This window comes from Urocampus carinirostris, chromosome 18 (assembly GCF_059441175.1).
Source record: "Urocampus carinirostris isolate Australia breed hairy pipefish chromosome 18, RoL_Ucar_1.0, whole genome shotgun sequence".
NCBI lineage: Eukaryota > Metazoa > Chordata > Actinopteri > Syngnathiformes > Syngnathidae > Urocampus > Urocampus carinirostris.
The window spans coordinates 18,399,034-18,414,800 of NC_142366.1; the positions used below are offsets into that span (position 1 = coordinate 18,399,034).

Sequence of the window (15,767 nt, forward strand, 5' to 3'; positions counted from 1 at the left end):
ATCATCATGGACTTTTCTCACCCCGGCCACCACCTCTTCGACCTGCTGCCTTCCGGCAAGCGCTACAGGTCACACAAAGCAAAAACAAACAGACTCAGAGACAGTTTCTTCCCCACAGCCATTACCACCCTAAACAGACACCGCACAAAAAAACTGAAAACTGTTGCAAAAAACTACCTCACACGAATGTAAAATGGTACTCACGTACATGCTGTCTGCACTATGTTTGTTCACTGCTCAAAACAGACACAGCACAAAAAACCTGAAAACTTGTGCCAACACTACCTCATACGAATATAATGGTACTAATGTCTATGTTCTTGCACATGTCGACTGCACTACGTTTACTGCTCACCTTGCACAATGTCTGACCATTTCCTTTTTTCTGCACTATGTTGCCTATGTTTGCACCAATGCATATGCTGACAAATGCAATATTGCACAACCCTTACGATACCAACGGTATCACGACAACACTGTATGTAACATCCCACATGCCGACATTCCTTGTGTAAATACCATGTAAATTATAACTATAGCCTTATCCCCCTTGTTTTATAACCTTATCTTCTCTGTTCCTTATCTTCTTGGCTCATACCTCACTGTGAATGTAAAACTGGAGTGTCATGCCCAATTTCGTTGTCACAATATGTTAACCCATTTTGTAACAATGACAATAAAGGTATATTCTATTCTATTCTATTCTATTCTATTCTAAGCTTTCTCTCCTGGCTTTGATCTCTTTGAGCAAAACTAACATAAAATGCGACAGAAACAAAATGAAAATAAATCCAAACAGCTTGCCAACATCATTTTTGCCGTTCCATGTATTCCGTTACTCCCCAAACCTGCACAAAATTTAGTAATCTTATTTATATTTAGTTTTTTTTGTCTTTTATTAGCATATTTGGTATTGGAGTAATCCAAAAGTAATTGAAAGTAATCCAGTTAAAGTAACCCTACTCAACCCTGTATGTGTGTTTACCTACGTTTTGTGTAGTTACCTACATTTTGTGCGTGTTTATGTAAATGCTGATTGTAATTTTATTATATTGTTTTCTTTTTATTTTTGTTGCGCTTTAACTGTAATAAATCTGAGGTTTGATAAATATTACGTATTAACTGACTCAAATACTGCTCAGAAAATGTCAAATTCTTATACAAAAAAGTTTTTTATAAGTAACGGAAATTGTTACTTTCCCTGGTAATTATTTACTTTTACCCTAGAGCAATTCAGTTACTAACTCAGAAAATTTTTGGTAGTAGTGAGTAACTATAACTAATTACTTTTAAAAGTAACGTGATTTTTATGAAATGAAGGCCTGGTGGTATGAGGACTTTATGTCGGTATCTGAAATCTATCAAATATCAAAGTTTTTCCATGATTTGTACTTTAATTTCGTTTTCCCCAAAATGTTTTAAAAATCGTAGCATGCTCTAATTCTTTAATTAACTTTTCCCCTATTTTTTTTTATGAATTTCCCTACGCAGTGCGGCACCATCGACTCGGGCTCGTACGTGAACCTAACAGAGAGGAACTTGCAAAATGCCCAGAAGTTCTTATTGATGCACGAGGTGGTCCAACCTGTGGTTTCCGTGCCCTACTTTATGGAGGACAATGTTCGCTTCAGCCACGTAGCTGTGGATGTGGTCCAGGGCAAGGACATGCTCTTTCATATCATCTATTTAGCCACGGGTAAGTACAGCGCAGTTCATGATTACGAGAAATTTGATAATTCAATGTCTTTTGAGCAAAAATATTGCTTGATCTTTGAGAGAAAATCCAAGTTATAAGAATTTACGGACGTGACCACGAGATACCGCTTACCGCCAGCTTGTCGCATTTAGCATGTGCGTTTCCTGCCATACAAACCTGATTAGATATACTTTATTATCATCTTATTTATCCTGTTATCTTATTTTTTATGTTTGTAAACTATTTTAATATGTTTTTAGTCATCAGGAAGATGTGTTTAAAAGCTAATTATGTCACGAAGCAGAGCGGGAAACAGGAAATAAGGACCCATTCGCGTAGACGTACTCACAATTTATTGGGGGAGGATAAGGAGGGCGCACAATCGATCCGGGAATCAATGGTCGCAGGAGTGGATTAGAAATCCACTCAAAAGAAAAACATTTCCAAAAACAAACGGATCAAACCAAAAACAAAACAGGATCAAACGCAGGCAAACCTACAGACTAGGTATTTCTCAGAGCCAAACAGAACTTGCAGAAATCTCACAGAAGGTTCACAAAAATCTCACAGGTTTAACAAAGTTTAACAAGTATAGCAAAGCACAGTTCAAAGGAACGCGTTTAAGTACACCGGGAAGCAATCAGTCAAATGCGTCTCAGCCGGTGTTCATGGGCGGGACCAACTGGGCGCGAGGCAACCGCGCCAGAATCCGGCGCCACCTGCCTCGGACCAACTGTGCGCCATGGCAACCGCGCCAGACGTGACAAATTAGGGTTAACTTAGATGATTTTAGGACACAGGTAACGGATTCATTTGTTTTCAGTTGTTTCTCATGGGGAGAATTGATTCAACATACAAGAATTTCTATATATAATCTCGATCCAGAGACTATTTAATCGTATATCTAGAGGAGCCACTGTAGTTGATAGAACAAAGGTTAAGCCCCAGTGCATATTTTGTCCCATTGTGTGTGTGTTTTTTAATAAACCAAAGAGCAACCACGCAGGGAACGGATTAATTTATTTTCAGTTATTTCTTATGGGGAGAATTTATTCAAGATACAACTAATTCTATAAGCTCCAGAAACTATTCAATTGCATATGTAAAGGAACCACTGTAGTTGATAAAACAAAGGTTAAGTCCTAGTGCATATTTTGTCCCATTGTGTGTGTGTCTTTTATGAATCAAAGAGCAACCATGCAGGGAACGGATTAATTTGTTTTCAGTTATTTCTTATGGGGAGAATTGATTCAAGATACAAGAAATTGTATATATAAGCTCCAGAAACTGTTCAATTGAATATGTAGATGAGCCACTGTAGTTGATAAAACAAAGGTTAAGCCCTAGTGCATATTTTGTCCCATTGTGTGTGTTTTTTATGAATCAAAGAGCAACCATGCGGGGAACGGAATAATTTATTTTTAGTTATTTCTTATGGGGAGAATTTATTCAAGATACAACTAATTCTATAAGCTCCAGAAACTATTCAATTGAATATGTAGAGGAGCCACTGAAGTTGATAAAACAAAGGTTAGTGCATATTTTGTCCCATTGTGTGTGGTTTTTTTTTTGATAAATTAAAGAGCAACCACGCAGGGAACGGATTAATGTTTTCAGTTATTTCTTATGGGGAAAATTCATTCAAGATACAAAAAATTCTATTTACAACCTCGATCAAGAAACTGATCTCGTATGTAGGGATGCCACTGTAGTTAAGCCTTAGTGTGTATTTTGCCCCATTGTGTTTGTGTTTTTTTAATAAATCAAAGGGCAACTATTTGAAAAAACCCTCAGTGGACTTAATTTTCACCCTAATTGTTCAAACATAATAAGGTTATTTCGAATCTATTGCAAATGGCAGTGAAAGATTTACACCACATAGGGGTAAACAGTGCCACTTTTTGGGCTTATTGAGATAACATTGCGTCACTTCTTTCATGGTTCAAAGACTCAACAATAAAATAAACTGCGATTGATATTCAACGCATACACTCTCTGATGAACCCAGCATACCCTCTCTGATGAACCCAAGGGGAAACACCCCGGTTTTTTTAGATGAAAGGGGCTACCACTGCACACTAAAACTATAGTGTAAGATTTGTTTATTACAACATGTACTTTGATTCACACTTTGTTGTAATCTATCACATTCAACGATGTCATAAAGCATCGAAATAATTATAAAAAACCCGCACATGCAGTGTTCTCGTTTGCCCGCGTCCCTGCGTCCTAGACGCATTATTTTTGCTGGGGACAGATCGTGTCAAATCAATGTGCGTCCCCGGGACGCAACTTTTTTGACACGAAATTGTCATTATCATTTTTTAACAAAGATTTACCTCACTCCAAACTTTTCGTGAACCTTTGTTGTTTTGGTCTCGCGGTTCGAGTTTTCGTCTGCACGCCGATCTCCAGCTGAAGTTGTGTAGTGAAAGTCCGTTTCTTTTTGTAGAACCGGCTTTTTCGGCTCAACTCATTAAAGAGAGCCGGCTCTTAAACGGCTCACTTGCTTTGATGCATTATATTACGAATCATTATTGTTGTCAAAAGAAGTTAAGAAAAAAAGGAAGTATAAAAGGAGAAAATGAAAAAAGGCAGGTTTGTGGTGATCCCTTTTAATGGGAACTAAAACTTGAACGAAGGGGAAGGAGACAAAGTTGGATTACAGTCTACCTGTATACATATGGGATGCTTTTCCGTTTCTGTCCTGCGACTTTTTTTGCAACGTGGCAGCCGCAAGCATTTAGTTCCCTACTTGAAAAAAGAAGACGAGGAGATCCAAAGAGCTGAACTGTAAATGTATGAAATATGTAGCACGCTTGTGATTGTTACAAAACAGTGGTTTGAAGGTTCCGGGTTGTGTAGAAATTCCCTATAGTTGATGTGGTGTAATTAATATCGACAGGTTTTTTTGAAGGGAATTACCAACAATAATTTAATGCAGAAAATGAATTAATAATTTGAATAAGAAAATGTATTATTCTACTTAATTATATTTGCATTTATTTTTTCCTTCTACAGTGAACGTCCAAGTGACTTCATTTTTTAACTTTTTTTTACAATAAACCTCATTCATGTCGAGCAACTCAGTGTCTCACAACAAAATGTTCATTAACAATATATATGATATAAGGAAACACGTGTACAATATAACATGTTAAATTACATAAATAAACATGTTTGAAAAAAATATATATATGAAATGAAATGAAATGAAATGATCTGCATTTATATAGCGCTTTTCAAGTCAAGACTTCCCAAAGCGCTTTACAGTGTGCTTCACATTTCCCAATAGCGGCCGTGCAGCCATGTAAGGCGCTAACCTGCATATTGGGGGTACTAGGGGTTCAGTGTCTTACCCAAGGACACTTCGACATGTAACACGGAGGAGCCGGGATTCGAACTGAGATCTCTTAAACCCAAGACGAGCACTCTACCTCCTGAGCCACTGCCGCCCCATATACTTTTTTTGTATTTTATAAGGGAAAATACGACAGTTTGTAAGGGCACGGAGCACACTAAATTTTGGGGACCCATAGATCTCTGTTGGGACCAGTGTTCCCTTTAAGCTGCGCCCGTGCGCAATTGCGCACTGCTCGCACATTCACAGCGCACAAGAAAATCTAGCCAGCGCACAAAACTGAGGGCTCAAAATTACTAATTAAGAAGCGACTTAAGTCAAAGTAGCAGTGCATGAAGATAAAAATACACGGGTTCCCCTGACGTTGTGTCCTAAATGCGGTATTTTGAAGTCGAGTCGAAGTAGAAAGAAGTTGAGTAAAGTAAGTAGAGAACCGGCTTCTTCGGCTCGGCTCACGAAAAGGAACCGGCTCTTTCGGGTCCTAAACGGCTCTTCAGGTTGTTTTTGGTTCTTTAATCCCAACATGACCAAATATTATGTAAAATTATGCGCAACATGACTTAAAGGAAGGGGGAATAGAACAAAAAAGAAAAAAATACCAAAATGAAAAAGTAGTGAAAAGCTGATGGAAAAAGAAACAAAAGGAAGAGAAAAAAAGAAGGAAAAATTTAGAAAAAAGGCAGAAAAAAAGAAAAGAAAGAAATGTAGGAAAAAAGTAAATAGAGAACAAAACAAAAAAGTAACAAAAAAGTAGAAAAAAACACGGAAAAAAGAAGAAAAAGTTTGTGTTGCATTCAAATAATTTCCAATGATATCAAGTGAATCTTGTTGCCAACATTGTACTTCTACTAAAAAATGTGATTAAGTACAGTTCCTACTTACAACCGACAAAATAAGCCCCCCAAAATGTTAATATTATGCGACAAAATATATCAGGAAATAAAAAGAAATGGATATCTTGTGAAAGAATTGTAAGAACAAACGACGTTTGTAGGCCGTACAACATTTGCAATAGTACATGAGTCAATTCGTTCAAAAGAGAAAAATAATTTTGCAAACTCAGCAAAATGTAACTTGATGTCAAGTTTTGGACATGTTTGATAATTAATTATCTTGCCACACTTGGGATTATGGTTGCTCACTGTTGTTTCAAGCGTTGCTCACCGACTTTGTGTGAACGCTCAGACCCGTGGAAAATTAGAAGGAACATTGGTTGGGACCCATAGATTTTTGAGCATACGAGTCCCCGGGACCCATCACTTTTCAGAGGTAAAATAAACACTGCATATGTAAAGCCGATTCACATCGTACAGTGCTATTATTATGACGGTGGAAAAAAAAAATCAAGTCATAAGTAATTATATAGACATCTTGCACATTTTCTCAGTCCCATTGTGTGTTGTCACCGGCAATCAGCACTCTGCTTGATCCTTGGAGTGTGACAATAGCCTATGACAGCGCGAGTAAAGTGTGGAAAACGTTATCAGTGGGACTCCAGATACTCACCAGGCATCTGCTTTCTGTTCTGTAATCATTTGTTAAACACACTGGAGCATGAGAGGGGATCAAATGTAGCGAGCTCAACAATTAGTTATGTAGTGGACTGTGTGTTTTAACAAAGACACACACACACACACATCGTTTTTTACTGCAATTTCGTGGGCTGCTGTGATAAACGTAGCATCACGACCAAGTCTGTTCGAATGCTAAGAATGATACGATAACGTTTATGTTATCCTACTATCACTGACTACTGTCACTTCCTATGTATACTATGCTAATTGTGTAACAGACTGATTCAAAACTATTGAGAATTGGGAGGATGGGCTTGCTATGTCAGGACCAGAACGGAAACAGAACCCACTTGCGTGATGGTTACCACTAGTTTTATTGAAAGAGAGAGGAAGGGCTGTGCCCACCATCTGGTGTTCGCTGGACCCTCTCGTACTCGTAGAAGTGGATCTTCCGTAGCGAGCGATGGCGGTGTCAGGGACGGAAAGACGGGTCGGTAGCCGGGACTGGGAGAGCAAAGCGTGGTCAGGGTTGGAAGCGAGTCATAAGCCTAAACGGGAGAGTAGACGTAGTCGGGGACAAAAAGAGGTCGTAAGCCGGGACGGGAGAACAGACGTGGTCAGGAGCAAAAACAGGTTGTAGCCAGCGACAGACGGGAGCAAAACCGGGACAGGTGGGAGTCAGGGTCGAAAAAGGCTTGCCTAGTATTCACTGAGGTTCGCAGACAGACTGACCAAAGGGGATTGACAGGACCGGGTTCAAATAAAAGCAGGCACAGGTGATTCATGACATGCCAGGAATTCTCAGGAAGCGCACCCTACATCAGAGGTGGGAAAACCATGCAGCCTGTCTGGATTTTTCATCCGGCCGACAAACTAAATGTTTAAAATCTAATGATAATATCTATAAAATGGTTTAAAAAGTAATGTGTGGACAGTATGTGAGACAAATGATCATGGAACTGTAAGTCTGAAGAGGTGGGTTTTCCGGTGGAAAGGGTGGCAAAATTCCGGAGATCAGGCGGCAATGAGTTCCAGACCTGGGGGGCAGAGCGGCTGAAAGCTTTGCTCCCTCATGGAGTTGAGACGGGCAGTGGGTATAGTGAAATAGAGGGAGGAGGATGATTTGAGGGTGCTGTGGCAATGTGAAAGAGGTCAGAGAGTTAGAGAGGGGCAATGTTTTGCACCTGATAGGAAAAATGTACCCGATAGTTGCCACTCTAAAATATTCGATCAGCTGACACTAATTGTTAGAAATATTCCAGGCAACATCGTTGAGTTTCTTCCTTAAATTTGCAGATGAGACTTTCGATCAGGTATGCTCTGTTGTCCAGAATTCACAGTATCCGTCTTAAACACAAAAACGATTTATTTCTTGTGACCAAAGCTTGGGTCTTTTTCTGGCTCATAGATTATGGCACGATTCGCAAAGTTCTGTCCCCGCTGAACCAGTCGACCGGAAGCTGCCTGTTGGAAGAGATCGAGCTGTTCCCGGCCAGGAAGAGGCAACCCATCCGGAGCTTGCTGATCCTGCACAGCCGAAGCGAGCTTTATGTGGGCGTTCGAGACCAGGTCATCAAGATCCCCCTCAAGAGGTGTAGCTACCACAAAGGGAGAGAGTGAGTAAACCCTAAAGCAAACAACTCTCCATGGAGAGAATCCAAAACAAACGTACATGGTGAGGCAGGGGTGTCCAAACTTTTCAGATTTGGTGAGCTGAAAATGTGTGAGGGATGATCGAATTTTCTACATTTTTTTATTTGCAGTGCTTGGCGATCAGTATTTGACCTCATAGCTCGCCTTTCTGTCATTTTCATTTGACTGCAGTGTTCGTTTCTTTCGGTTTCTCCCAACCGAAAGCAAAATCAGTGTTACAACCCCCACTGTAGGTTTAATTCCTTTTATTGGATCCACCAACAGCATTCATTTATTCAGGCATTCAGGTAGTTTATAAGCCTACAATTCAATAAACATTTACTTGTCATGAACCGGAACAGGATCAGAACCCAAATGCGTGACGTTTCTCACACGAGCTTTTATTTTACGGGAAACGGGGCAGTCATGCACGTTAACCCAAACGCCAGTGATTTGGCGATCATTGAGCGGAAGACGTTAGGCAGCAGTCTGGCGTGGAATGACAGGAAGCCAGAGGCCGACGAGATTAATACCCATTGCTCGAGCAGATATCGAACAGATGGAGTGATACCGGACAGGACGGGACGGATAGGATTGATATCAAAACTGGATATTGAAATTAAAGAGGACAAACTAGACAATAGGCTCCAAAACAGCTGAACCCACTACTGTGAACATTTACACAGTTGTACTCTAGGGCTCTGTGATTGTCTTTAGCTAGGTTCTGTGTCAAAGCACCCATTATAAATACTAACAAAATCGATAAACATCAACAAACACTTTGTTAGCGATCAATAAAATATAACACTAAAATATCACACTAATATGACAATCGTGTTTTACCACAGGGCAGCACGGCGGCGCAGTGGTTAGCACGTGTGCGGCACAGTTTTAAGGTCTTGGGAACCTCCTGTGTGGGTTCAAATCCAGCTACCGGACTTGCTGTGCGGAGTTTGTATGTTCTCCCCGTGCTTTCGTGGGTTTCCTCCGGGCACTCCGGTTTCCTCCCGCATTGCAAAGACATGCATTTCAGGTGGATTGGCCGGTCCAAATTGTCCCTAGGTGTGAATGAGCGAGCGAGTTGTTTGTCCCTGTGTGCCCTGCGATTGGCTGGCAACCAGTTCAGGGTGTCCCATGCCCACTGCCCGATGATTGCTGGGATGGGCTCCAGCACCTCCACGACCGTACTGAGGATAAGTGGTGCAGCTAATGAGATGAGATGAGATGAGGTGTTTTACCACCTATGTGAGTCTTTTGAACCTAAATTTCAAATGCACTTTAAAAAAAAACATTTTAAAAGCACTTTTCTACTTGCTTATATGGCCAACCTGTTCAATATGTTTAATCCATCTGGAAATTCAAAAACTGTGTTTGCCCGCGGTTTAACACCGTATTAGGCCTTGACTTGTTGAAATATTTATCCGGGAAATGTTTCTAATAAATGAGGTCCACCCTATTAAACTACCAAAATGGCTTCGGGGCACCTTTTAAATATTTTTGACGGATTGTTTTATCATTCAATGCTTTCCTGATAAAAAATCAAAGGTCGAAAAAAAGGACCACCCTACCCTTCAGTTTTTCACATGCACCGTACCGCTGCGGCTGTGTGTCTTCATCGCATAGGCTGTCGGGCTGGCAGTGCCTCAGGTGTGAAATCTCCGCGTTACAGTGGGATGCCATCCATCATTGCACACGCTAAGAATCACAACCTCAGCCCTTGTCAAGTACATAATAGCATGTTGTTGTTGTTGTTTTAGTGGGTTTGAAAGGTAAGTCGAACTGCAGTGGCAAGCTGTGAGGTTCGTGTCTGCTGAGATCAGATTTACTAATAAATGAACCTACCGTGAATTCCGGACTATAGAGCGCACCTGATTATAAGCCGCACCCACCACATTTTAAGAGGATAACCGCTTTTGTACTTACACAAGCCGCACCTGTATATAAGCCGCATGCGCCCGCATTAAAACATGTAACACAATCGCAAAATTAACCCAAACCCTACTTAGAGTCCCGCGAATTTGACTGAACATAATGTACACTGTTCAAAAACCACAGCCGGCAAAATGAACGGAAAATGATACAGGTAGTTAAAATTTGTTGCAGACCTGCAGAGTCCGGGTCCCGTTAAAAGTAATCCAGGGAAAAAAAGTGTATATTTCCAAAGGTAAGGGTGGGAAAAATATATATCCACTTTTGTCTGCCGTGTCCACAAACACTCACCTTTACCGGTCCCCACATCCTGTCATCCCCTGCGTCTGTTACGCCCCTTCTTTTTAATTGGTCAGTGCAAGACTTATCAGAATAAGTGTCCGTAATAAATACAAATAAATACATTACAAAAATATACAGTTGCAAATACATATTATACATGGTTACACGTATTCACAAAGAAAGACGGTACACAGAAAGAGTTTTCAAAGCTTTAATAATAATATTATAATATTATAACCGTGCCTGTGAAGGGTAGCAAAACGCTACTAACAACACGCTCGCAACACAGTATTGGGGTCTGTTAAAAAAACAATACCGTACATGTAGAAACCACAGTAAGCCATTCTCTTCTTCCTCCCTATAACTGACGTCATCAAAGTTGTACTCCTTTAGTATGGGAAAGAGACTTTGTCATATAGACGTCGTCCCACGCTCTCTTACTCAAAAACACGCTAGCAACACGCTCGCAAGGTAAAGATTGCGTGCAGTAGCTCTGTTTCCTTCTTTATCGGACTGCTCGATTGCGTTTAGCTTGTAAGCTGCGTCATGTGCCTTGAACTCGAGCGCCGCTGGCGGCTGTTAGAAAAATTACATAAATTGGCCGCATCACTGAATAAGCCGCAGGGTTGAACGTTTGGGGAAAAAGTAGCGGCTTATAGTCCGGAATTTACGGTACATCTTAGTCATTTAATTGTCGGAGCAAGAATGAAATATTCATCCATCTTTCCATTATCTGCACCGCTTATCCTCAGTAGGGTCGCGGGAGGTGCTGGAGCCCATCTCAGCTGTCTTCCGGCAGTGGGCAGGGGACACACTGAACTGGTTGTCAGCCAGTCGCAGGGCACACAAGGACAGACAATTCGCTCGCTCATTCACACCTAGGGACAATTTGGAGCGGCCAATCAACCTGACATGCATGTTTTTGGAATGTGGGAGGAAACCGGAGTGGCCGAAGGAAACCCACACAAGCACTGGGAGAACATGGCAAACTCCGCACAGGAGGTTCGATCTCATGACCTCAGAACTGTGCCGCAAACTTGCTAATCACTGTGTCGCCGTGCTGCCCAGAATGAAATATATATAATGAAAGATAGAAAACAAGGTGTTATTGTCTTAATTTATAAATAAAGTATATGCGCTACTCCTTTTGATTAACCCCTTAACGTTACTGTAAAATTTGCCTTAAACCCCAATCCAAGACTTACCGATAGTAGTATTGATTGCTGTTCTTGAACCGTTTGCCACGAGACCGGACCAGATCGGAGGCAGGAGGCAGGAAGGGAGAACTCAATCGCGTAACGACAGGTTACTTTTATTTAGCAAAATAAAAGTTGCCCAACACTCAGGGACAAAACAAAACAAAAACAGGCTTACAGGCAAACAGGAACTCAGACTAGGAATACTCACAAAACAGGCTTTTACTCAGAACGGGCAAACACAGGTCTCAAGTCACACAGAACAGATTAATGCAGAACAGAAAACGCCATGAACCAGCAACCGGCAATCCCCAGAACCCGCCTTTAAGAAGCACACACGCAAATTAGACGATCTGCTACAGCCGGTGCCCAAGTGGCGGGGCCAGCCGGTCGCCACGGCGACCATGCTGGACATGACACCGTTTAGATAATATGGACGGTTTTGGTTTCTTTGTAAGGGTAACACACTTAAGTTTTGTCCCAAACTGAAATAATAACTGCAAGTGCTACTTACACTGAGTAATCTAAGTTGGAACACTCAGAAATTGAAGGTTTTTATTTTTGCTAGAATTTTTTTATGCACTTTGATACCTGCAGAAGAGGAAAACTGGGACAATAGCATGAAGCCTTAATCAATCAATCAATCAATCAATCATCCATCCATCCATCCATCCATCCAATATCTGCACCGCTTATCCTCAGTACGGTCGCAGGGGTGCTGGAGCCCATCCCAGCCATCCTCGGGCAGTGGGCAGGGGACACCCTGAACTGGTTGCCAGCCAGTCGCAGGGCACACGAAGACAGACCACTCACTCGCTCATTCCTACCTAGGTACAATTTGGACCGGCCAATTAAACATGCATGTTTTTGGAATGTGGGAAGAAACCGGAGTGCCCTGAGTAAACCCACGCAAGCACGGGGAGAACATGCGAACTCCACACAGGGGGTTCGATCTCATGACCTCAGAAATGTGCCGCACACAGGCTAACCACTGCACTGCCGTGCTGCCTATCAATCAATCAATCAATCAAAACTCTTTATTTGTCCTCAAGGGACAGTTAAAAGGCACACAGAGTAACATACAACAACCACCCACATACAATAATCAAATGTTCAACCCTAAAGTGCTGAAGTGCTGAAGTCCATACAATAAATAATACTCAATAAAATATTTAAAAGTGAATAAAATGTATAAAAAATACCAATATAAATGAGTTAGTGCACTGTCGTGAATGATAGAGAACACTACTGAACACTAGGGGGCAGGGGGCGGTGAATTCAGGTGCTGAACAGCCCTGGGGATGAAGCCAGTCTTCCTCCTTTGAGCCCTGCTGCAGGGGCAGCGAAGTCTGCGTCTTGACAGCAGCCAAACAAACTCCGGGAACTGGATGTGTTTAGGGTCATGAAGAATTCTGCTGGTTGATTTGGTGATTTGTTGCTCACACAGGGTTGTGAGAGCTCTTATCTGGTCCTAGGTCAAATTTGATCACAATCTGAAAAGAACTGCAGTATTTCACACATTTTTCTAATGTTAGATCTAGGTGTTTTCAAAAGTGGCCATTTGAAGACGACGGTTTTACAGTGCTAAAACTTTTACAACACTGTATTTTTACTTTTGCCAATATTTAGACATTGTGAAAGAGTTGTAAGTGTTTGACTTCTATTTCCAGAAGTCATTCTCGGATTGTGCACACTTGCGCATGATAATCACGTGTAAAAATGGATTATTACTGCCGTTTATTTTTGGCTTTGATTTGAATACACATCAAAAAAATGCATATTTTATGTCGGGAATTTTTAAGTGCGCGATGATATCCACGGTTTTTAACATAAAAAAGTTGACACGTATGGAAACCTACGACAATGATGACTATATATGTAATGACACAGTTCAGACTAATCATCCAAAATTCAAAATACCCCAAAAATGTCCTGACTTTTGTAAAGCCGAGAAGGCTTTTTTGTCCACTCTCTGTGGTCAATATTTGTGGACCTCGTTGAAATCGGCCCATCCATAAAAACTGTCCTGTGAGGGACATATGATCAATGTGCGATTAATCCCCGCGCTTGTTTAAGGATTACTCGACATCGGTATGCAAATCATCGAGTAACAGACTCACACAATAAATCAACATTTTCCTTTCAATTTCCCCGCTGCACACAAAAGGTATTTTTATCATCATATTTTCTATTGCCAGAGCCTGCGTGGGGGCCAGAGACCCTTACTGCGGTTGGGACCTCCTCCTGAAGAAATGCACCACGCTCGAAGAAAGCGCCAGAATGAGCCAATGGGAGCAGAGCATTACCAAGTGCCCTGTGAGTATCTGTCGAAAATAAATATCGGCTGCTCTTTTGCTACGCGAAGTAAAAAAAGTCAATAAATCTCCACAAAGATTTAATATTCACCACCATGCAAACTCTTGAATTTACTGGATTTATCCCATCAAAAACTGTTTTTGATGACATCTGTTCCGTCAATTCAATTACCGGCAGAGGCTGCTCCGTGTTTAGGGTTGGGTAGGGTTACTTTAACTTGATTACTTTCAATTACTTTTGGATGACTCCAATACCAAATATGCTAATAAAAGACAAAAGAAACTAAATATGAATCAAATGATGACTCACAACATGTGTTAAGCTTTCTCTCCTGGCTTTGAATTCTTTGATCTCCGGCAAAGCTAACATAGCCTAGATGGTAGTGTGCCCGCTTTGAGACTGGGAGGTCGCTGGTTCGCGCCTCGACCGAGACATACCTAATTGGTATAATGGCGGCGCCCTCTGGCTGCGGCTGCACCGACTCGCTACAACGGGTCAGGTGTATCGACAAATCGTTCTATGTACATTGTTACAAAGAATGACAATACAAAGGAAATTATTATTATTATTATATAAAATGTGACAGAACCAAAATGAAAATAAATCCAAACAGCTCGCCAACATCATTTTTGCCGTTCCCTGTGAGGTCGCTGGTTCGTGCCTCGGCCGAGTCATACCTAAGACTTATAACATTGGTAAAATGGCAGCGCCCTCTGTTGGCTGCGGCTGCAACGGCTCGCTACAACGGGTCAGGTGTATCGACATTTCGTTCTGTGTACATTGTTACAAAGAATGACAATACAAAGGAAATTATTATTATTATTATTCTGTTACTCCCCAAGCCTGCACAAAATTTTGTCATTTTATTAATATTTAGTTTCTTTTGTCTTTTATTAGCATATTTGGTATTGCAGTAATCTAAAAGTAATTGAAAGTAATCCAGTTAAAGTAACCCTACCCAACCCTGTTTTTTGCACAATGTTGACTATTTTTGCACTTAACGCATATTGGACTAATACGATCCCAAAACTGTATGTAACATCCTAGATGCCCACACTTTCTTGTGTAAATATTGTGTAAATTATAACCTTTATCTTCTTTGTTTTCTTTTATCCTCACTGTTAAATGTGAAACTGGAGTGCCATGTCCAATTTCGCTGTCACCAGGGTTGGGTAGGGTTACTTTATCTTGATTAATTTCAATTACTTTTGGATTACTCCAATACCAAATATGCTAACAAAAGACAAAAGAAATTAAATATTAATAAAATGATGACTCACAACACGTGGCAAGCTTTCTCTCCTGGCCTTGATCTCTTTGATCTCCGGCAAAACTAACATAAAATGCGAGAGAACCAAAACGAAAATAAATCCAAACAGCTTGCCAACATCATTTTTGCCGTTCCATGTATTCCGTTACTCCCCAAGCCTGCACAAAATGTAGTCATTTTATTCATATTTAGTTTATTTTGTCTTTTATTAGCATATTTGGTATTGGAGTAATCGTAATAAACAGAAACCGGGCGGCCCCTGGATCTATTCCCCCTGCCGCCTCTTGAGAAGATTTTGCATAAAACCTGTGTCCCTTCTCCCTCGACGGCAAAATAATTCAATTGCACGAGTGTCTTTTTGGCGTACGTGGTTTTAATGATCATGTATTCATGCGCGTAATGATAAAGCTGACTTCATATGCGAACGAGCATTCATATGCATAACCAAGTGCATTTGCATGAACCTATTCGCTCCCATTATGTATATACAAGTTGCCTTTGGAATTTCGCCAGGAAATTAGTCACAAATATTTTGCATGCGGACATTAAGAAGAAAGGGAATGCCGTACCT

General features: G+C 40.9%; 1 protein-coding gene across 3 annotated transcripts in view; it reads left to right on the top strand.

Annotated features, from left to right (window-relative positions):
* Window positions 1-15,767, top strand: part of sema5a (sema domain, seven thrombospondin repeats (type 1 and type 1-like), transmembrane domain (TM) and short cytoplasmic domain, (semaphorin) 5A) — a 319,777-nt gene that overhangs the window by 214,931 nt on the left and 89,079 nt on the right. For all 3 annotated transcript variants that reach the window (XR_015847651.1, XM_088322448.1, XM_088322449.1), the window contains 3 exons: window positions 1,492-1,696; window positions 7,980-8,187; window positions 13,809-13,926. Coding sequence is in view for 2 of the 3 variants with exons in the window: in XM_088322448.1 (XP_088178574.1) it covers window positions 1,492-1,696; window positions 7,980-8,187; window positions 13,809-13,926 (531 nt within the window). In the remaining variant the exon portion in view is untranslated. The remainder of the gene's footprint in view (window positions 1-1,491; window positions 1,697-7,979; window positions 8,188-13,808; window positions 13,927-15,767) is intronic.